At 40.8% G+C, this 24,420-nt stretch overlaps 1 protein-coding gene across 6 annotated transcripts in view; it reads left to right on the top strand.

Annotated features, from left to right (window-relative positions):
- ZNF827 (zinc finger protein 827) overlaps positions 1-24,420 on the top strand; it is a 177,663-nt gene that overhangs the window by 69,831 nt on the left and 83,412 nt on the right. For 5 of the 6 annotated variants that reach the window (XM_033215402.1, XM_033215405.1, XM_033215404.1 and 2 more), the window contains exons 5-6: positions 659-892; positions 21,835-22,074. In XM_033215402.1, the coding sequence (XP_033071293.1) occupies positions 659-892; positions 21,835-22,074 (474 nt within the window). The remainder of the gene's footprint in view (positions 1-658; positions 893-21,834; positions 22,075-24,420) is intronic. The other variant, XM_033215403.1, reaches the window with a different exon arrangement.

Here is a 24,420-nt window from a genome sequence, read left to right as displayed (position 1 = left end):
AAAATAAAAACTGTTCTTTAAAGAAAAAAAGGTCATTTTGGACTCAGTGATAACTTGGGCTACAGACATGGATTTATTCACCATAATCAGAAGAACAATGCTAAGTACATGCCCCACTGTTTATGGAGCAGTAGTGTCGTCTTATAATAAGGCAAAAGTGGTCTATCTCTAGTCTGAGCTTTTCTGTTTGGCAAATTCTCCATCCTCACCTTACCATCGCACCCCAGGTTTTTGCTTTGGGTATTGCCTCTGACTCATGTTTGTATTCAGTATCTTATGGCAGAATAATTGCCTGAAAGCATTATTTCATAATAGGACTAGGTGGGGAGAGTGCTAATAAGTCAGGGAGGCAGTGGCATACACAGGAAAGAAGACATCTAGGGAAACCAAAGAGAAAATGCCCAGAGACTTTGTAGAGGTAGCAATTCTTAAACTATTATAGGTTCAAAAGATTCAGAAACCCACACTCCTCAGAGTCGTAGGCCCATGGAGTGTATTGTGCGGTTTTGCCCAGGGCCCAGCCTGTTCTGATGAGGTTGTGGTCCCTCCGGTTGTTAGTGCAGTGTGATTGTGCATTCCATACTTCGTGAAGTACCAGGGCAGCTAAGGAGGGGAGTGGCCTTTTATGTATATATAATCCCTTTTTTTCTTTTGACAGCTGCAAATCAGAAGGAGCCCATGAATCTTAATTTTAAAGTGAAAGAGGAGCCTAAGGAAGGGGAGTCCCTAAGCACGACTTTACCTCGGTCCAGCTATGTGTTCAGCCCGGAATCTGAAGTGTCAGCCCCAGGCGTCTCTGAGGACGCACTAAAGCCCCAGGAAGGGAAGGGAAATGTGCTAAGGCGGGATGTGTCAGTCAAAGCAGCCTCTGAACTTCTCATGAAACTCTCAGGTACTTGATTTATTCGAAAATATTCACATTCTGATAGTTTCACTTGCAGGCCAACTGGACTGCTTCCTGCATGGTTTATAATTAACCTAATGGCAGCAATATCACATTATTGCTGTGAATTCAAGGAATGATCAGATTACTTGGCTTAAATTCCTGTGTTGTGTGTGAGTTTGTTTGTGTATATTAGCTGTGTACCTATCTTATTAAATACAACCTTTTCCTGACTATCACTGCAAATTGTTGGAAACTACTGCTGCTTTCTAAGGTGATAGAGGCCATAATTTTAAATGGGTTCTAATGATGTTCAAAGCTCTTCTGCTAATTGATCAAAATATCTATTCTTCCCTAATAGAGGACCTGACATTTTGTGTGTATTTATACTATACTCTTTAAGCACCATTACAAATATTTTTCTTAACTTCATAAGCATTTGAGATGGCACTTGAAGTAATTACCAACAGAGTGGCAATAAGAGATTTTATGGATAGAGAATTTTATAATGGAATATTACAATAATCTGTTCTTAAGATTAATGAATCATTCTTTACTAGTATCTGAATGTAATCTCAGCATATTAAATGTAGGAAAAATGGCTTAAAATTTGAAATTCATATAGTTTGGATTTTTTTCCACATCATCTCCTATCTGCCCTGTCCTCTCTGAAACAGGTGAAAGCATGGAGTCTTTTCAATTCAAAGATAGGACTTTCAGAACATGGAAAAAAAGGGTTATATCAATAATTATACTTGTCAAGTCATATCCCATCCTTAGTTCATTACCTCTTAAGCGTAATTTTTAGAAGCTATATTTAAAATGCTAATATGAATCAAAAGCTGTTTTTAGTTTGGAACTTGCTGTGCTTGGAGGATGAAAGCGAGAAATGCATTAGAGAGACTCCTTTAAGACCTGTAATTTCATCAGCAGTTCTGACTGTGTTTCTGGTTGACTAGTGGGTTGGAAAGTAAGAAATTAACAGTGATTTACTTAGTCATTATATCAGAACAGTTGAAATTCCTGTACTTACCAGTTGGTGGGGTTAAGAATTCTTTCCTTTGATGTTAATTCAAAGCACATTGGAAGTTCAAGGTAACATGATTTGTTATAAATAAAGCATAATGCAATCATTACATCCTTATCATAGCTCCATCTTCCTAAACTTTGCAGAGATAGTACAGTGCCTCCTATGCAGAGGAGAGGTCTAGTAAGATTGTATTATTTACTATCATAAAAGCTGAACGTTTTTATAAAGGGTGTTCAAGTGAACACATTTTTTGTATATTTGAACTCTCCTTCCTATGTTAAATGATGTAGAGTAATACATTTGTTGTTTTCTGGTAAATTCAAAGAGGTCACATAGCTCTGATTCTTCCTCCATAGCATACACTTTCACATTCCAGTGACTTGAAGTCTTATCCAACAGTGACCCCTGTCTCCCTCCTTATGGTCAGATTCCAGTATATAATATTTCTAGTTCAGAGTTTGCTGTGCAGCTAGTGTTGTAAGCAAAAGAGACTTTGGTAGCACCAAAAGATAATATGCAAAAAATGAGATTTCAGGAGTGATGTTCTTTAAGGAAGAATATTTTATCTTAATCCTTTTGCATGATGAGATTTGAGACACAAGTGCAGAATCATTTTATAAATAATAATCATATCCCCCACACAGAATAAGTCTATCAGCCATGAACATTGAAAGATATTTGTGGACAGCAGTGGTCCTTCTAAATGTGTATGTTGCCTTTGGTTGAGCACATGTGCTATGTGGTTCAGCAATAGTTGAATGGATGACATGGTCCTGTTTCCAAAGGGCATCTGCCCCTGCTTCGTGATGTGGAAATGAAAACTTGTTTGAAGACCGACAACGATTTTTTTTTTGCTGTGAAAAAAAAAATCCTCAAATCCTCAGCATTCTGTGTGCAAACGACTTAGGTCAAAGAGATATGCATCACAGTCCTGATCTTTAGATGCTGTGGTCTAGTCAGAAGTAATCCAGGGCAGTGGAATCCATCCATGTGATTTGCACTTGGAACTTAGTACTGCCATACTCTAATGGCCATGGTCAGGTAAACTGGAAAGAAGTTTTTTAGTCATAACAATAAGCATGTGACTTAAAAGCAAATATCTTTTCATTCCTAAGCCACAAGTTAAAGAGGACTCACCCTTAATTAGGTTTAAAGTGGATATTAGAGTTTCTAATCACTGATAGAGCAGTGCTCTTGCAAGAATGAAGTTGTTAGGAAAAAACTTTGTATGTTCTTTCCTCAAATTGTAATTTTAACAATTTCACCATTCATTTCCTGAAAGACATCCAAGTAAAGGACTTGTGTCTTCAGATACCCTTTCCCATGATCATTTCTGTTGCTCTATAGACAAGAATAATTCATTTCCCAAAACGTCTGTGTAATTGGTCAGGGCTGCACCACCAGTTTGTCTCGGCTGATACCCCCAAAGCTTTGTTGTAGCTGTTCTTGTGAACAGGAGTTCCTATTACTTCCTGCCTTGCTTGTTTTCATTTGTAGTCTTCTGATATGCTGGGGAAAATCTTTTTGATCAGGAAGAGTTGGGTGAGGATAATTAGTTATGCAAGAATGATGCATGGGGCACACTTTTCCTTGTTTCAGTTTTGACCCAAGGAGTAGTTAAGATGTGGAATAAAAGGAGTTTTCTTCCCTGTTATTTATTCCCTTGAGGTTAGAAGTGGTGACCTATAGTTTAGACCCTTTCAGTCTTCTCATTGAATTACTAAGAAGAAACTAGTCCACAATTTTGGCTGCTTCATTTTCAGTTTTAAATTAATTTATGTTAACTCCTTAAGGATGGAGACTTGGCACTTGCCCCAGTCACATATCATGTGGAGCTTTTCTATGTGGAAAAACCTCTGTAGATATATTGTTTTCCAAATTGACATTTGTGTTTTACGGGAAAAACGCAGATGAGCTAGAGTAGGCTCAATTTTTCATTAAGTGTGCGTTTGGGAAAATCTGAGCTTTCTTCCTTCCTGTGGCTCAAGTTCTATTTCCAGTTGTTAATTGGGAAGTTGAATGCCTGACAGCTGGGCCAAGTAAATTGATTGCCATAAAGAAAGCAACACACTCTGAGGAAAGCACTGGAAGTCTGCGACTACTTGTTGTTATGTGACACAAGGCAGCCAAAATAATCAGACTTTTTGCTAAGCATATGGTTGCCAAAGATAATTTCCAGAAGTCTTCATTCAAGGAGGCTGAAATCTCAGTGTTCAACATAGAGGATATATAACATTAGATAGTGTAAAATATTTGAAGTACCTTTAAACTCTGGTTTTGCAATGTCTGGTCACCTTGCAAACTTATGGGATAGCTGTGTTATCACAGATATGATGTAATGCAGAAAGTGACACAAAATTTTGTCTGCTTTGTCTCTGCTTTGCTTTAAGAGAAGTAGCTAGATGCAAAGTGATGAAGATAAATGCCCTCTTCTTTCTTTGGGAAGTTACATGTTTCCATGGGAATGCATATATAAAATGTATCATGCATGGTTGGGTGAGCCTAGAAGTAGTAGATAAGAATGCCATTTAAAAATATGAATTCTACACACAAAAAGTACATAGTTGGAAAGCTGGAGTTATGCAGAGAAACATTAATGAAAAATTAAACATTTGCGTTTCTCTAGTGTGGTAAATAAAACTTCATATTAGACCTTAATTTGAAACAAGTTTATTGGTTTTAAAATTTTCTGTGCTCACCCAGAGGATTTATATTCATTTCTGGTTTATATTCATTTATTCCTGCCTAGTCCTGGAGAGTCATATAAATTATAATTGCTTCTTGTATAGGAATCCAAGCAGACCCTAGATTTGAAATAACATAGTGATGTGTGGTTTAGGGTGTCACGTAAATGAGATGGAGCTTCAGCTAGGAGATATTTAGAAACAGGTAAACTTGAGTAGGATGACATTTTAAGGTGAATTTAATCTCTAAGGTGAACTGAAGTGGAGAAGAAAAGAACTCACTTTATTAACAGTTGTAATTAGGGCCCCTTTGGTTATAAATAACAGAAACCCTCTTCAGATAGTTTTGGCAGGATAGAAGAATTTAGTAGAAGATGCGGGTTTTGGATTGGCTTATGGATCCCAAGGGCAGGGATGCAGTGGGGCATCGGTTTTCCACTGCAGCCGGAGTCTGGAGGCCCATATGGAACCAAGGAACCACCCCCTTCCCCACCTCATTTCTGCTTCTCTCTGGACCGACAGATGGACTTCTTCTGTTACCCAGGGGAATTGCCAGCAGCTTCTGAGTTTATGCTTTGCTCAAAAGAATAGCCAGACAGAAATGTCTTTATCCCAATCCTAAATCCCAACCAAGTGCCTTGGCTTCAACTGGGACCCGACAGTGGAAACTTCTCTATTTAGAGATGAGGGCATGTTGAGCAGATGTGGCTGCTGCCGTTAGCCATGTAGGATTGCTGGGAGGGAGGGCAGGAGGGTGAGGTGCGAATAGGAAAATAGAACAATACATACAAACCACAAAAGGTCCAGGAATAATTATGGTGGTTGCTGTTATTTCAATATTGAGTGGAAATGTGTTGGGTGCTGTTTATCTTTCCTTCCTAAAAGGGTCCGAGAGAAAAACCTCTCTAATTTTGCTAAGGCAGTGCTTCTCAAAGTGTGGTCCCTAGACCAGCAGAATCATCATTAAATTTGTGGGGATAAGGAAGTGTTAGACATGCAAATTCTTGAGCCCTATCCTGGACCTAGTTGAAACTCTGGGGTGGGAGTCCCGCTGTCTGTGTTTTCACAAGCCCTCCTAGCAATTCTGACAGCTAAGGTTTGAGAAGCACTGTGCTGAGGAAATGGCTAATTGGAAAAATAAGTTTCATCCATCTGAGAAGAATGCTTTAGGTTGAAGCTGACAGAGAACAAAGCTCTATTAAATGTACATTTTACTTTTTAAAAAGAACCATCTCTCTTCAGTGAAGATTCTTTTTAATTTATTATGAAATAATGGTATCTGGGAACCTTTTTTTAGAAGGGCACATGTACCTAATAAATCAAGATAGTGTTGGCTGTGAGCCTCAGATAATACTACTTTTTTCAATGTTCTTTGCTGTTAAATTCCATGATTATTCCTGAGCAATGCTGGCATGCTTTTAGGAGAAAAACCTTTCTCTACCTCCCCTCTACATAATCTAAGACCATGTTGGAGACTCTTCTAAAGAATTATGTGAGATTAATTTGAGATTTTAGCTTAACAGTTTCTCAGAGCAAAAACTTATTGGCTTATTTGGTATTTTCCCTTGGAAAATTATGGTCTAGCAAGCTTTCTAAGCAGTGTGACTTCAGTAATCTATAAGGATGGAAAATACATGTTGTATTTTTATGTTACTGCCTTCTCACATTTGCCTCCTTCAGACTTGGAATTTATCTAGTTAGGTGGTAGAGACGATGTGAGACCTGTTTGTACTTAGTTCCTTATGATTCTACCTGCTTGCATAAAAGGCTAAATGTAGAGCTCACTTATAAAGTGAACAGGTAGATCTAATCAGTCCAATCAGTCTAATCAGTCCAAAAATCAAAAAATTCATGTTTTCATTTCAACCTTTTTTGAGCCCCTGAAGAAATTTATTGAATCCAATATTCTGCTTTTCAAGAATTTATGTATTTTATTTTATTATTTTTTTAGAGACAGGGTCTTGCTCAGTCACCCAGGCTGGAGTGCAATGGTGTGATCATAGCTCACTGTAACCTTGAACTCCTAGGCTCAAGTGATCCTCCCACCTCAGGCTCCAGAGTAGCTAGAACTGCAGATGTGCATCATCACACTCAGCTAATTTTTTTATTTTTTTTAATTATTATTATTTTTTTTTTGTAGAGACAAGGTCTTGCTATGTTGCCCAGACTGATCTTGAACTCCTAGCCTCAAGCAGTCCTCCCAGCTTGGCCTCCCAAAGTACTGGGATTGCAGGTGTGAACTACTATGCCTGGCCAGAATTTATACATTTTATGTTTTAGAGGGGATTTCTACACTTATTTTAATGTACCATCTCATTTTAAAAACTGTCTTTTGTGTGTGTGTGTGTGTGTGTGTGTGTGTGTGTGTGAGACAGAGTTTCACCCTGTTGCCCAGGCTGGAATGCAGTGGATTCCTGGGTTCAAGCAATTCTCATGCCTCGGCCTCCTGAGCAGCTGGGATTACAGGTGGCTGTCACTGCGCCCGGCTGATTTTTTGTATTTTTAGTAGAGATGGTGTTTCACCACGTTGGCTAGGCTAGTCTTGAACTTCTGAGCTCAGGCAATCTGCCTGCCTCAGCCTCCCAAAGTGCTAGGATTACAGGCATGAGCCACCGAGCCTGGCCCATCTTTATTAAAATATAATTCATATACCGTAAAATTTGCCCATTCTAAGTATACAATTCAGTGATTTTTAGTATATCTGCAGAGTTGTGCAACCATCACTACATCGAATTCCAGAAAATTTTCATTGCCCCCAAAAATGTCGAGTCCATGAGCAGTCGCTCTCTCTCCCCACCCCCCACCCAGGCAACCACGAATCTAGTGTTTCAATAGGTTTGCCCATTCTGGACATTTCATATGAATGAAATCATACAGTATGCAGTCTTTTGCATCTGGCTTCTCTCACTTAGCATAATGTTTTCAAGGTTTATCTATGTTGTAACATAAATCAGTACTTCATTTGTATGGCTTTATTCATTTTCAATTTTTATTATATTCCATTGTATGGATATACCACATTTTCTTGATCTATTCATCCGTTCATGAAGACATTTGGATTGTTTGCCATCTTCTGCTACTATGAGCATTCATATGCAAGTTTTTGTGTGGGCTCAGGTTTTTAATTCTCTTGGGTATATACCTAGGAATGGAATTGCTGAGTCAAATGCTAACTCTGTGTTTAACATTTTAAGGAACTGACAAGTAGTTTTCCGAAGTAGTTGCACCATTTCATATCCCCACCAGCAGTGGATGAGGGTCTCAGTTTCTCCACATCCTTGCAAAACTTGGTTTTGTCTGTCTTTTTTTATTATAACCGTCTTAAGAGTGTAAACTAGTGTTTCATTATAGTTTGGATTTGCATTTCCCTGATGACTAATGATGTTGAGCATATTTTCATGTGCTTATTGGCCATCTGTATATCTTCTTTGGAGAAATGTCTATTCAAGTTATTTTCTTACTTTTTAAATTGGGTTATTTGTTTTATTCTTGAATGTTAAAAGTTCCTGATGTATTCGGGACGTAAGTCTCTTCTCAGATATATGATTTGCAAATATTTTCTCCCAGTTCTGCCAGTTGTCCTTCATTTTCTTAATGATATTATTTGCAAGCATGAACTTTTTAAATTTTGATCTCGTCCAGTTTATCTCTGTTTTTCTTTTGTTGCTTGTGAGCACTATCACATTTTCCATAAATCCAAAAATTAAGTAAAAATTGCAGACTTGTTTAATATTAAAAGGAAAGTCTGTCTTATGTTCACATAGTGCTATTTAATTTTCAGAGATATAAAGCCTGTGAAACCAAATTTATTGAATAATACCTCAGTGGAGTGGACCCTTCTGACTCCTATATTTGCTGTAGCTTTCTTTATATGTCTAATGGCAAAGAATATTTATATGCCAACTTTTTAAATGACTTATAGTGAATGTGACCAGCAGTGGGCCCACAACTAATGGCTGGATCACTTTCCTCATTGCCATATATACCGTGAGATAGATAGATAGATAGATAGATAGATAGATAGATAGATACCGTGGCTGTGGGACAATGAAATATAAATAAGAATTAGACTTTTTTTAGCCCTTGAAAACTCAGTGAGAATTGTAGATATTGGGGGTACCAAGTCTGTATTTTATACAAACAGGGAATAGATCGCTTTAATAAGATAAAAATTTGACGTGTTTCTAAACCCAGAGAAACCTTCTCTTGAAGGTCTAGATCTTGTTAAGCTCAGAGGCTAGACAGCAGCATTGTTAACCTGACCATTTAAGCAGGACAGACTCAGAAGTAGCTGGATGCAACCAGCTCTGGAACTTGGTTCTTTCTCAGCTACAAAGAGGAACTTATTCCAGCAGGCTCTCTGGCCGTACTTGATGTTACACTTGCTCTGGCCAGTAAGCACCCTTCTGTTTATTTTGTAATTCCACGTGCCCTTTACAAATCCTCGAACCCATAAACCGGAATGGCTCCTGTTGCTTTCCCCCTGCCCCATATGGGAGCTGTTCCAGCTCACACCCTGAAGGCCAGGGCCTCTGCACCTCCCTTTTTAGCCCTCAAGCTTCAGGCTACCCTTTTTGCTTTTTTTGACCCAGCTTTCTCCAAGGCCTGGGATTCACAAGGCCAGGCTCAAAAGGGCTCTTGTTTTATTATCATCTCCCTGTCGCATAGCTGCATATGTTAATATAACCACGAAAATTTGTATTGGCTTGTGTTCCCAGAAACCAGGCAAGAACTCTGACAGGAATTTCATGTGCTCCACCTTCATCGTAGATTCCTTTTCTGCTGGGCTGCTTCAGGACTAGGGCAGGGAGGGGTCTGGACGCAGCAGGGAGTGGGGAGGGCTGCAGAGTGGTGGATCTGGGGTGGGGGCGTGCCGGAGGGGCTCCAGATCTTCCTTTACAAATATGGAGCAAAAAAATTAAGAATGACGCCTAGGCCTTCCTCTTGGATTCCTGCATCACTTTCTGTTTCTGGTATAAATGACTACAGATGTTACCTAATCGGTAACACATACTGGGGCACAAACGAGAGGCTGCTAGTAAATACGTTTTGACGATGACGACTCTGAGAAGAAGCTTTATTTTCCGAGGGATCCAGTTGCAGTGTGGTTGGAAATATTTGAGTAACCAGTCAACCTGTTCAATTTTTCACTCATAGGACAAGTTTCCCTGATGGATAGAAGGTATGTACCTTGCACCATTCTAGGTTTTTGAGGCTCCTCCCAGCAGCCCTTTTGGCTATATGTTAATACAGTTATAGTCTTGTGAGGGAGAGCTTAATTGTTATTTTCCTTAACAAGATATCAAAAGCATTCTCATTCCACAGTGGTTTTTCTTCTCATCACCATATTAACCTTTCACCTTTAACTTATTCATGTCAAAGAAGGGGAATATTTGCATGCATAATTAAACCCCATGGATATGGTGCCCATCTGGGTACATGTTGGTCTCATAGACCTACCCCTAGAGAAGGGAATCCTCATTGCTAAGTAGCTTGTCTGCTGCCAAGTGGCCAGGTCACCCACTGGGCAGGGGCTCTACTGTGTGGTGGGGCAGGAGCTACCAAGCACGTCTGTGCACTGCACTGGAAGATGCATATAGTCTGGGAGTGATGGGACCCTTTCCACTGGGCAGGGGAGTGTCAATATTAGCCCAGGAATGGAAACTTTCACAAAGAGAATTATTTTTCTCTTATGGCTTTTAGGATTATTACAGAAAGACAAATGATTTAAAAGTGTTCCCCCCACCCCCATCAAGCTGTAAGGACCTGTGGTATTCTTTCTGAAAGGATCTTTGTCTTCCCTTCTAATAATTCTTCTCTTTACTCCACCCGTGTATGTATTTTTCCCATTTTAAGCCATCCTGAGTTTATGCTGTGAGTTGATTTACTTCCTTTTTTCTAACTGCGGGATAGCAGCTGGATTCAAGCACATTTCCTGGTTTCCTGTGGCTTGCCATATGCTTGTATCACTTATCTCCACAGCTGGAGAGAGGAGGGGAGGTTATAGAATTTATGCATGACCCATCACGTTTTGTCTTAGGTACAAAAGCAGATGACGAGGGTCACTGTTTAAAGAATAAATTATGAACTTGTTTCTTTACTTCCTACTATTACCATCCTTTTCCCCATAAACCTACCCTTGCCCTAAACATAGGTACACACTTCCCCTGTTTTTGCTACCAGAAATTCTTCCTGCTATTTTTGAGGTAGAGGGCATTTGTGGGGACAGCCTGACAGAGCTTCCTGTGGGCCACACGCGTGTTTCCAAAGGTACGTTAATAGCCCCTCCACTCAAGAGGGAAAAAGGCCCTCAACAGAACCAAGGATTAATGAGAACAAGAGGTAAAATTGCACTGATTTGTGGACCTGATTATGTGAGCGGGATCTCTTGCCTCTGCACATTCAAATATTGGTAAGAACCTTCACTTGGAAATCAGCCATGTTTATTTAGCCAACATATTGGGTAATATGTAAGTAATACTTTCTTTAGAACTCTTTTTCCAAAGAGCTGTGAAGAAGGAAGAAGAAAGCTGGGGACTAGGAAGATAGTTTCATCAGGACAGAATTACACATTTAATCAGGACAAATTCTTTCAATGAATTCTACTAGACCCCACTACATTTTGCACCCTGTTTATCTTATACTGTTTAAAATATTTTCTTCTAAAACATTGTTCATACTAGAAAGCTCTTCCTGCTTGACATTCAGCTCTCCCGGAGACACCTAGGGTGGGGTATCAATCCTGTGTGTAACTGTGAGTGTTCAGTGACTAGGGCCTCACTATTCAGTGTAAGGGCTACTGCCTCTTCTCCCTGCCATCTGGTTGGTTGTTTCTGGCTCTTCAGCACCTGTGCTAGAGAAGACACGGGAATGAAAGAGAGGAAGGGAAATTAAAATGAGTCGCTTACACTACTTGTAAGTAGCTTTGATTTAAAAAGCATTTGGAAAAGAAGGTTGAAACACAGCCAAAATACATCAAGGGAATATCCATGCACTCTGTATCTCCAGAAACTATGGGGAAGTGAGAGCCTGGAGGGAACATTATCCACCAGCAGCAGGTCCCACCCCACAGTCCAGTGACTCCCACAGGCATAGGACTAGGGACCGTACCTTATCAAAAACAGGAATTCACTTATTATTGGCTGTTGCGAAGATTTCTTGGGAGTTTAAATGAACCCATATTTCTCATCCTATCGTTCCATTTCTTCTTTGTGACCTCCTTCCTTTTTGTTTTATTTCACTTATTCGTTCATTAAGCAGATCTTTATTGAGCTACTACCATTTTCCAAGCCCTGTTTGGGCACTAAGGATACAAAAGTGAATAAGGCCCTCACCTGCATGGAGCCTACATTCCCTTCCCACCCCATCTATTGCTACCATATCTTACTCCTGGTATTGCCTGGGTTCTGGTCTCTGTTATTATCTGATGCTCCACTCTCTGCATGTTGATCAGTCCTTCCCTGCCTGCTGGGAACACTGACCAACAGGAGTGAAGTAGTCACGGCTTCTCAGCAGAGATACCCTTGCGACAGATTCATTCTTATTTACATTAGCAATATTTGTAGATTAATATTACTAGTATCTATTCGTGTTATATACTAGTGCATATTAGTAATATGTAGCACCACATAAGAAAAGAAAAGCATGTTAAACTTGTCAGCATATACCGAAGCCCTTTGACCCTCTGGAAGTGGAAAATACTTGAAAACTAACAAACTCTCAGTTACTAAAATAAAACTTCTTTTGCTCCTTTCCCTCCTTGGACATTAAGGAATCCCTCTGTCCTCCAACCCTTTGCACATAAAGCAATGGCCAACCCATCAGTTGACAGAGATGCCCTTTGCTTTTTGGTAATTTTTTGTGGTAGCAGGGATTCTACTGAATCTTTCAAGAATTGTTTATTTTTTCATCATTTTTCTTTTTTTTTTTCTTTTTTTTTTTAGAGACAGGGTCTCTCTCTGTTACCCAGGCTGGAATGTAGTGGCACGATTACAACTCGCTACAGCCACAAATCCTGGCCTCAAGCTATCCTCCCACCTCAGCCTCCTAAGTAGCTGAGACTACAGGCATGTGCCACCATGCCCAGCTAGTTTTTTGATTTTTATCTTTTGTAGAGACTGGATCTCATTATGTTACCCAGGCTGTTCTTGAACTCCTAGCCTCAAGCAGTCCTCCCACTTTGCCCTCCCAAAGCACTGGGATTACAGGTGTGAGTCACTGTGCCTGGCCAGAATTTCTGTATTTTAGATGTTTATGTTTTAGAGGGGATTTCTAGACTGATTTTAATGTACTGTCTCATTTTGAAAAACATCTTAATTAAAAGTGATTCTCGGCCGGGCGCGGTGGCTCAAGCCTGTAATCCCAGCTCTTTGGGAGGCCGAGACGGGCGGATCACGAGGTCAGGAGATCGAGACCATCCTGGCTAACATGGTGAAACCCCGTCTCTACTAAAAAATACAAAAAAACTGGGCGGGCGAGGTGGCGGGCGCCTGTAGTCCCAGCTACTCGGGAGGCTGAGGCAGGAGAATGGTGTAAACCCGGGAGGCAGAGCTTGCAGTGAGCGGAGATCTGGCCACTGCACTCCAGCCTGGGCGACAGAGCAAGACTCCGTTTCAAAAAAAAAAAAAAAAAAGTGATTCTCCTGCCTCAGCCTCCCAAACCTTTGGGATTATAGGCACATACCATTGCCAGGGATCCTGTTTAGAACCCACACAAATGCACACACACACACTGTCACACATGCACACACACCAGCACTCTGGTTCATGGAAGGATATATAAAGGCCTATTAATCACAACAGATAAGGATGGACAGGGCTTAGATTTATTAAATGGCAAAGGATAATAATGTTAAATAGCTTTAAGGTTAGATCAGATACTTTAATTGACCCTTTCCGTTTTTTTCTTTTTTCTGACTTTTTAATATGAGACAAGAAAAGTATATTCTGGACATTAGATGAAAAATAGGTTAATTTTTAAAAATGAGATCATTTGGAATGTTACCAAATGGCATATATACAGTTCAAATGCACCCCTTTAGCTAATTTCTAGTGAAATCATTAAATGAAAAGAAAACAAGATGATTGGGAAAGATTTTTACATTTAACACCAGGACACTCAAAGTTCAACAGATAATGACAGAGCCACCCCACATCATCTGCTGGGCTGCCAAAGCTAATCTCTCTGAGCTCCCAGCGACTGGAGGATTTTAATTTTGATTTTGATTTGGACAAAAGTGAAATTGAGTGCAGAATTTGTTATGTTTGAGGGACATGTTCTGATATCTGGTCACCAGAATCAAGCTGAAAACTCATACTGCAGGTGTGGGCGTACTGTTGTGGCCAGTCTGAAAACATTTGCAGATATCCAACTGAGTTAGCTCAGTCGAGGACCTGTTGCATTGATAACTGGTGTAGAGGACACAAGACTAATTTAAAAATCTACATCAGAGTAAAGCAACAAGTGCTTTGATCTTGTAGAAAATGATATGTTTCATGTACCCCAGAAAGAAATTCCAAGTCTCACTAACTCTTTTTTACCTGTAAAGTGTGAGCTCAGCATTTTTAAGACATGTTTGTTCTTTGCTAATTCAAAACAGTTAGCAAAATAGAATACCTGGTGCTTCTCGGGTGTTTTTCTAAAACTGACTCTAAGTTGATCCCCTGCTCACCTCTGTCTACTTAATTATGAATTCTAATTTGCATAGCTAATTCTAAAGACATTTGTTAATTTTCCTTCCTAAATTTGCAGGTATTACACTGCTGTAGAGGGAAAACGTTGGTTACTTTTTGATTTTGACGATCAAATTCAAGAAATCAATTCTAATAAAATACCTTTGAAATTGTTTTAGGAATAAAAAGTGTGTGTGTGTGTGTGTGTGTGCGCGCGAGAGAGAGAGAGAAAGGAGGAGGAGGCATACAGAAAATCCTAGTTCTATCATTTGAAACAAAATTCTTCTGATCTTCAGGCTACTGTAAAGATTGGTGTCACCACCAGAAAAGAGTATTTCATTCAATTAATGAATGAATTAATTAAAGATTTACTTTGACACAGATTTTGTATCATCTTCATCATGCACATTGGCTTGGTCTCATGTTTTGCTCAGTTTTCCCTGCACTATTCTGAGTGAAATGTGAGGGATGTGTGTGTGTGTGTGTGTGTGTGTATACTTGAGGTCATCGTATGGGTTTTCTGTTGAAAGCTACCATTCTTGAAGTTTCTTATATATTGGGAAGAACTAAAGGAAAATGTGCCCACTACTGTTTTCTTTTATGGAGAAAGAGTCCCCTCTTTTTCCCCAGGAACAGATGGCCATTGTGTCGAGGAGGGAGAGGGAGAGGGAGAGCAGGCATGGGAGCAGGGCTTGCATCGCCTCTCTCTTGGGTGTGGCAGCACCCATGGGCAAGCCCCAGTATTGGAGTTCACTCCTCAGAGCAGGAATGGGGAGCTTTTCCCCATCAAGGGCCACACTGTAGAGAAAAATGAATTTAATATATAACTTCCCATGGAGAAGAAGCATATAATAAGCCCATCCTTTATAGAACAAAAAACTTGTCTAAGCCGGGGGCACGGTGGCTCACGCCTGTACTCCCAGCACTTTGGGTGACCGAGGAGGGCAGATCACCTGAGGTTGGGAGTTTGAGACCAGCCTGACCAACATGGAGAAACCTTGTCTCTACTAAAAATAAAAAAAAATTAGCCGTGCATGGTGGCGCATACCTGTAATCCCAGGTACTCGGGAGCCTGAGGCAGGAGAATTGCTTGAACCCGGGAGGTGGAGGTTGCAGTGAGCCGAGGTCTCGCCGTTGCACTCAAGCCTGGGCAACAAGAGAGAAATTCTGTCTCAAAAAAAAAACAAACAACTTGTCTCAATTGACTTGTGATTCTGTTCTGTGATACAGAGGGAGATACAGTGTAGGGTAAAAAAGCCAAAAGAGAGAATAACATTAAGCATCTAAGCATTGGGTTCTTAATTTTCATAACAAGGATGGAGATACAAGGTATCTCCATTGCACTGGGTACCTAGCTCCAGTCATAGGGTGAGGGGATGACTTCAGGACCTGAGGCTGCTTCACTTCCACATTGCTTCTCTCTAAGAAGAAGAAGCTAAACACGTAATTTCAGACTTCTGTGAAATAAACGTTTCCTTTTCTGCCTCCATCCTTGGCCCCCACTCCAGTAGATCTGGGGCGTAACCATTCTCTGAGCAACCAAGAAAACCCAGCCCAACTCTTCATTCCATTGTGATTTTGGAAGGGCAAAAATAGAAGGCAAAGGGAGCAGGCATCTTGCCTTTATGAGATGCCAGTGGGTGCCAGGCCCAAGGTAAAGATGTTAACATGGGGTCTCATTTCTGGGTCCTGATCATTTGTTTCACTTCATGGGTCCTTTTGGTCTGCATTCTTGTTCACAAGGTTTTAAGTAATGATCAATCCCAAGACCTGCAGGAATCAAATTTCATATGTGGAAGGTGTTTGCCCAACCAAGACCTTTGTATCTTTGAGGCTTATAAGTTGGAGATGAAAGATTTTTTATTTATCCCATTGAAAAGCCTGTCACTCTAGAAAGTGAATGGTGCCAGCATGGCATAGTTGACAGTGCTTTTAGAGGCTCTTTTAAGCTTTTATTCTACAATACTGATCCAAATCATGATAGCTGAGAATGAGAGGGAATAACCAATTGATACTGTTTCTATCAGTGCCATTTCCAGTGTTCCATCCTTTCACACTTCGTTGTAATCTGTAGCATGTATGAGTGTTTGCGGCAGACTGAGGGCCCAGGAAGGGAGGATAACATTACACACCACCGTGTGCCATACTTCAGGTGATGCATGGGGCAATCATAGCATTAAACTTGCTCAACGCACCATGCCCTGTGCTGTCTTGGGGATGAAAGATGAACGAGAACTAAGCCCTCCCCTGAGAATTCAGTCCAGAGGGGAAATGAATCGGTACAAAATAATTGCTGTGTAAGACATCACAATATCTGCAAGGTACAAGCACTCTAGATATAGAAAAGATGAGGGAGAGAGTGCCACTTGAGGAAGATACAGGAAGGCTGCACACAGAAGGGACATCTGAATAGGGTTTTGAAGTTTGAATAGGCTTTATCAGCATATTTGGGAAGGAAAGAGCACATAACAAAAGATAAGGCAAGGGGCAGCATGCTCTGTTCAAGCAACTGGAATATTTCAGTATTGCAGGAGCACAAAGTCACATGGAGGAGTGCTCAGAGATGAGGTAGGGAGGGTGGGGCTAAGGCTTTCTGTGGGACAGAGAAGGAATCGTTGTGCAGGTGCAGGAACCCAAGGGCAAGAAGGCAGAGAGCAGGAAGCTCACGTGGCGCCTGCAGAGCCTCCTTCTCTCCCAGCTTCCATGCCACCACACCAGGTGGAACTATTCCCTCTCTGTCTCTTTTCCTTGCTCTTTTCTTCCTCCTCCTCTTAAGGGTAGGTAATAACAGTTTCATCCCATCCACTGCCCTCTGCTCGCTGTCTTTTGCAGATCTCACTCTGTCCCATGAATTCAGATGACTTCCCATCTCCATGTCACAAATATCCTTCCCTTCCCGCCTATAAGCCATCACAACCTCCACTTCCTGTGGGAAACTTGAATACTTAGGCAACACAGAACTTCTCCTAAATTTCTCCTCAGCCCAACTTTTCTAGTTTCCTTGCTCCTATTAATATTATCTTCCAAACCTTAGAGGCTTACAATTCATAGAATTTTGTTTTTATCTCACCTGCCTCTCATCCAGTTCCTGTATACGTTTCATCTATAATTTCTCTCACATTTGTTTCTTCATTTTTTTTAATTGAGGTTTTTTTTTTTTTTATTGCTCTGTTGCCCAGGCTGGAGTGTAATGGTAAAATCAGGGCTCACTGCAGCCTCGACCTCCCAGGCTCAGATGATCCTCCCACCTCATCCTCCCAAATAGCTGGAACTACAATAGCTGCCACCACACCCAGCTAATTTTGTACTTTTTTGTGAGACATGGTTTTGCCATGTTGCCCAGGCTGGTCTTCAAACTCCTGGGTTCGTGCAATCCATACACCTCAGCCTCCCAAAGTACTGGGATTACAGACCCAGCCTGTCTTTTCATTCTTAATTCAGACTACAGTCAGCCACCAAGTCCTTCCCATTCAACCTCTGAAATATCTTGTAGTTTTTTTGGTTTTTGTGGGGTTTGTTTGTTTTGAGACAGAGTCTCCCTCTATTGCCCAGGCTGGAGTGCAGTAGCACAATCATAGCTCCTTGCAGCCTTGAACTCCCTGGTTCAATAGATCCTCCCACCTCAGCCTCCTGAGTGGCTGAGACTATAGGCACACCACCACACCAGCAGCAACAATATATAGACCACTTGGGATAAAATGACTATTTGTCCTATTATTTTGGGAAGAGATTCTAAAAGGATTCACATTGTGTGTGTACAGGAAAGAGTAAAATCCTGGATGTGTAGACATGTCCCTGAGTATGGAAGACAAAGCTAAGAGTGAGTACAAGTGATTAATTCAACCATTGTTATGTTAGAACACCCCAGGCAAAAAGAAGAGAGCTGGCCTGGGGACCAAGTGAGGTATGTAACAGAAACCAGTGTTGCCAGATCAGCCTGTCCAGGAACCTGGCTGAGATAGCGATTGATACTAGGCCTAGGCTAGAAATGAAAGGAGCTTTTTCTTTCTTCTTTGTCTTGTGTGGTGATTGAACTTTTTTTGGAGCAAAAACTAGAATGCGGCAAAAACTTTAGAGCCGTGGTTTTCAACCAGGGTGGTTTTGCCCTTCCCTCCCCCAAGAAAATTTGGCAACATCTGCAGTCATGTTTGGTTGTTAAAACTAGAGGATAGAGCCCAGTATGGTGGCCTGTGCAGGTAGCCCCAGCTTCTCAGGAGACTGAGGCAGGAGGGTTGCTTGAGGCCAGGAATTCGAGACTGCAGTGTGTTGCGACCACACCTGTGAATAGCCACTGCACTCCAGTCTGGGCAACAGAGTGAGACCTCCATTTCTTAAAAAAAAAAAAAAAAAACTAGAGGATAATCCTACTGGTATCTGGTGGGTAGAGAGACCAAGGATGTTGGTAAACATCCTACAATGTGCAGTATAGTCCCCCATAGCAAAGATTATCCAGCCCCAAATGTTAGTAGTACCAAAGTTGAGAAATCCTGCTTGAAAAGAAATGCCAAGAAAACACTTGGCAATAATGCTATTGCATGGAAGAGAAGGGACTATGATATTTACTGTATTTTATGTCCATTGTTTCACTTGCCCATTGAGATGTCAGTTTGAAAACTCCTCTCCCTGAGTCTGGAATCTGTCAAGTGAATTAAGAAGGTCAAAGGCTTTTTTATCAGTGATCAGTGTTTTGTGCATTCTTGAAAGGGCAAGGGTTGTCATAAGAAAGAGCAGAAAGCACTTCATGTAAATCATACTTGATGTGATCCCAGGAAGCTTTTAAAAACTAATTTCATTAAATTTAGTGGTGCAAATAGCCAGGTGATTTTTGATGCCATGGTCAAAGCTAGGGAAATGAGCGCAGGGTGGTGTGAGGTGTGAGGAGAAGATAAATAAGAGAGCTTCTTTCTGGCTTTGCTTTTTATAGTGTCAAGATTTTTTTAAACGAAGTGAATCCCTTTGTATTTGTCCTAGTATTCTTTTGTGTTTGTCCCCAGGCCTTAGAATGACTTCCCAGTGCAAGATTCACAAGCATCGTTATGTACATGACACTGCCCCCACTGTTTATTTTCCAAATATTAGGTACTTTGGGGAAGCATGACGAGGGAAGCTGTGTCGTGACTGCCCGTGAGGGTGGCTGATCTGGCTGGAGGTCAGGATGGCTGTGAGGTCACCAGATCCCGAAGGGGCTTGAGGGAGGAAGATCAGTTCTCCAGGAAGAGTCAGATGGACCGGAAGTAAAGGCAGAGAAGCTAAGCGTGTATCTTGCACAGCTTTCTTCTTCTTCTTTTTCTTTTGAAAATTTTTTTTATCATGACTGACTGAATCAGTGAACTTGATTTTTATGAGCTGCTTCACAGACATGCAGAGAAAAAACAGCTTGGCAGGAGTAGGGAAAGCGGGGAGGGATCTAAAGTAAATACCACACTTGCCTGCAGTTTAGTTGTTGACAAAAAACAAACAGTTTTCCCTGAGAAGCATGTGTAATATGTCAGGAAGAAAAAAGAGCAATTAACACCCTTCTTACACAAGATCTTGATAGCACTGTATTAATTGTAATCATTTAGGTTAAAATGCTCTTCTTTTTTTTTAACTACCAGACAATAGACTATATGCATGTATTTGATGTTCACCCATGTCATGCTTTCCAAGGAAAGCATAGTTTTTTGGACCTGCCAGCTTCTAACAATGAGATTTCCCTGATGACATCTCCTGGCTGTCCCACAGATCAGCACAGCCTTTACACTGTTTCTTACTATTTGTTCTGTGTACCTATGTATCTATCTGTCTATCTATCTATCTATCTATCTATCTATCTATCTCTCTCTCTCTCTCTATCTATCTATCTAAAGTTTCCAAGGTCTGCTGTAACAAGTTACCACAAAGTTGCGGAAGCATGAAGCAGCAGATATTTATTCTCTCATGGTTCTGGAGGCTGGAAGTCTGAAATCAAAATGTTGGTCTGGCCACGCTCCTTCCAGAGGCTCTAGGGGAAGGTCCTGGCTTGCCTCTTGCAGCTTCTGGTGGCTGTAGGGACTCCTTGGTTTGTGGCTGCATCACTCCAGTCTCTGCCTGTTTTCACATGGCCTTTTCCACTGTTTCTATGTCTTGCCCTCTTCTGTGTCTTATTAGGACACTTATCATTGGATTTGGGACCCACCTAGATAATCCAGGATGTTTTCTTCTTGAGATTGTTGACTTAATCACATCTGCAAGGACCTTTTTTTTCCCAAATAAGGTCACATTCGCATTCACAAGTTCCCATGGTTAGGATGTAGATGTTTCTTTTGGGGGACCACAGTTCAACCCACTACTCTATCTTTCTGTCTATCATCTATCTGTTCAACTATCAAAATCCTCTTTGATTTTTGTTTTCCAGAGTGCTGAATACACACTAGTTACTAATTATTATTATTATTAATTTGAAAGTGTGGCCTTATTTTACAGCGACCTAAGTTATTTTCTGGGCTAATTGTCCCACTTTGTTTCAAAGATGTTTTATCATTAACTCTAAGCAATACACGGACATAGACATTCCACCCTTAAAAAACAAGTATGTGTTTCAGACTAAAGGCCCAACATCTAATAGCCACACCTAAATGACTAACAGTAAATTGTACGATTACTATAACTTGTAAGATTGCTGTTTTTCTAGGTGTTGCTCCTTGGGCTGCAGTTAACTTCCTACATGGTCTTCCATACACCTCCAGCAAGGTGCAAGTGTCTCCGTTGAATTGACCCTATTTATCCTTGATTAATGTATGTGCCCCAGAAGAAAGAAAAGCAATTGGTCAGAGCTTTAAAAATAGAGGGAGAGGCTGGGCACAGTGGCTCATGCCTGTAATCCCAGCACATTTGGAGGCCGAGGCAGGCACATCACCTTAGGTCAGGAGTTCAAGACCAGCCTGGTCAACATGGCGAAACCCCATCTCTACTAAAAATACAAAAATTAGCCGGATATGATGACAGGTGCCTGTAGTCCCAGCTACTCGGGAGGCTGAGGCAGGAGAATGTCTTAAACCTGGGAGGTGGAGATTGCAGTGAGCCCACGTCACACCATTGCACTCCAGCCTGGGCAACAAGAGTGAAACTACTTCTCAGAAAAAAAAAATAATAATAATAGAGGGAGAAAACCATAATGTTAAGGTGCTTGCTCTTATTTGATTCACTGAATTGAGTAAGTCATAAAGCAAGAACAGACATTTACCATGTCCTCTCTCAGTTCTGGAAACAGCATGGCAGAGAGGAAGGGGCACATGTGGGTGGTGAGAGACCTTGGTCAAGAAACCTAGGCTCCAGCTTGCAGGCCAAGGCCTGGCCCTGCTGCCATCTGTGTGACCTTGAACAAGCCCCTGAGTCTCTAGGCTAAAAAAAACTAAAGTCTCCTATCTTTTCAGATATCAGATGATTGAGCCAATAGTTTTCAAACTATGGTCCAGTGTGCTGCGCACACTCACCTTTCTCTTCCCTCACACAATCTTCATGGTTTTCTCTGTGATTAGAAACTGGGTTTAGCTTGGAATTAAGAAATGGTGGTGTTTTTGTTTCTCTTCATTCACCTACTTGCAGCGGAAAGCTACAAAGAAACACAGATGGTGAAGATTAAAGAGGAACCAATGGAGGTTGACATCCAGGACTCCCACGTCTCAATATCACCCAGCCGGAATGTTGGCTACAGCACTTTAATCGGGCGAGAGAAAACCGAACCCTTACAGAAGATGCCAGAGGGCAGAGTACCCCCAGAGAGAAACCTCTTCAGTCAGGATATCTCTGTGAAGATGGCTTCTGAGCTCCTCTTTCAACTGTCAGGTACGTTTATGCACCGGAAAATGTCAATAATTGGAAATCATTGAAGGAAAACTCTTCTAACACAGTTTTTTTTAAAAAACAACCTGAATTGTAGGATTTTTTAGACAGAAATCAATTTTGTTGCTTTAACACGCATACTGCCACCCAAACTAACACTTAATAAAGTGTTGCCAAGTAGAATTCCTGCCAGCCTTTCCTTAATAAATAGTTAAGAATCACTTGAAATTAAAACTCTATTCAATTATGTGCAAATGATTCCTGTTGACTAGGCTAAACACCTCACCTCTAATTTTTCTTAGGCAGTTGATCTGATTAACAGCCTTTTTTTTAATGTACAAAAGATAAATTTATTCCAACAGTGACTGAATTATTATGACTTCCAAATTAGTGTGGTCTGAATTAATGAGGTTTTATTGTATCCTGCCACAACAAAAAACAAAACAAAGAAGGGAAAAGCAAAAGATGAAAATATGAGGACTATTTCCAGCTGTAGCCTTAGCAGAACAGTTTCTATAAATCAACTTTTTGTACTCACGTACTTAGAATTAAAAAGTATGGTAATTACCAGCTCAGTGAAGTATCTGGATGAAATAGTTAAGGATCCCAGTACCTAAGTTGTTCCTTTTGTCATCTCTTTCAAGCGACACACCACTTGTCCCTAACAAATTTAATATGCTTCTATTTTTTTGCACAAGATTGAGGTTGACGGTGTATACATATATAAGATTCGGGTAGAAATACATACAAATACCTTGTCCAAAGTCAAGCACTGGCCTACAGTATTAAAATTTATGCATCGATAAAGTCTGTTACTAATGTCCAACAAACTCTGTTTTGTTATGGATAATACATTTAGAGCATCCATTAAATTCTCTCTTAAGGAAGATACCAGGAAAGAGAAAAAAAGCTAAAATCTGTCTGTCACCACAAAAGTTCACCTTCTCATTGACCTGGCAACACAGCCCATAGTTGTGTAATTATCAGATGGTGCTGAAAACAGTGGCCTCCAGGTCCTCAAACGGGGGGGTGTTTTTGCAGATCTCTGCAGTAGCTGAAATCACTAATTCTGTAAACTTTATAGGACACACAGATCTTTGCAAGCTCCAAAACAGGCTAGTTTTATTCATTTATTTTGAAGAATGAAGCTTATCTAAAAACAATATAACTTTAATAGTGATTGAGGAGTTAAAATTTGCAAAAGCGTGACCTGTGTGGTTCTTTTCAGAAAGTCTGTCTCTAAACCATATGCTGTCACAGTCTCCTATCAGCTAAAAACTTTGTGTCTGAGAGTTCTCAACCCTGGCGCTGTCACTGCCTGGGTGACCTCAGACAAGTCATTTAGACCCGATTTCCTGCTCTCTGAAAGAATACTGGCTGTGAATCCAAATTCACACTCGTTGTCATTGTTGAGTGGACAGAAAGGAATTGTCTGTGCACACATGCATGCAGTGGCTTCAGACTAGCAGTACAAAGTGTGAAACAGGTGTTGCAAATCTTTGTTTAAATTTTTCCAAAAATCCACACGATTAAGAGTTTTTTACTTGCCCTACTGTTTAGATCTGAAACTCTTATAGCATTGGCCAGGTTTTTTCTAGATATTAAAAGAAGCCATTGGCAGCTGTGACCATCAGTGTAGGGTCCTCACATTTGAACTGCATTGGGAAGGCCAGAGTTCAACTTTTGTGTTCTTGAAAGCTCATTAAATAATTTCTGGCAGCTGATAGATGTAGACCTCAAGCCACAGTAAGGGAGTGTCTACCTCTTCTTGTCTAAATGATATTTTTTTGTCCCTTGTGACATTTATCAGAATAACACTGAATGACTGCAGCACCAAGAGGTCTTAAGCTGTTTTTATATCCCCTCTCACAAAGGGGCCTCACAGTACAGAATGCTTAAAGGTTGTCATCAAAGTCAGACGCGGAACAGTTGCAACAACTGCAGTTTTCATGCTGAATCAGAGGAAAGCAGAATTTTTCAGCTGGGGAAAGATACAGTGGAAATAACTGTCTCTGCCCGTAACTCTATGTGTGTGTGCGTGTGTATGCATATGTATGTACTTACTAAGGCCTCATTCAAATCACACCACATACTTGATATTTGTTACTGTTTCCCTTTGATTGGTTTTTCTTTTCTTTTTTCTTTGTTTTTTTTTTTTTCGAGACAGAGTCTCACTCTGTCGCCCAGGCTGGAGTGCAGTGGTGCAGTCTTGGCTCACTGTAACCTCCACCTCCTAGGTTCAAGCAATTCTCCTGCCTCAGCCTCCCAAGTAGCTGGGAGTACAGGCACATGCCATCATGCCAGGCTAATTTTTGTATTTTTAGTAGAGACAGGGTTTCACCATGTAGG

This window comes from Trachypithecus francoisi, unplaced genomic scaffold (assembly GCF_009764315.1).
Source record: "Trachypithecus francoisi isolate TF-2019V2 unplaced genomic scaffold, Tfra_2.0 Lachesis_group1, whole genome shotgun sequence".
NCBI lineage: Eukaryota > Metazoa > Chordata > Mammalia > Primates > Cercopithecidae > Trachypithecus > Trachypithecus francoisi.
This window is presented reverse-complemented; position numbering and strand designations above follow the sequence as displayed.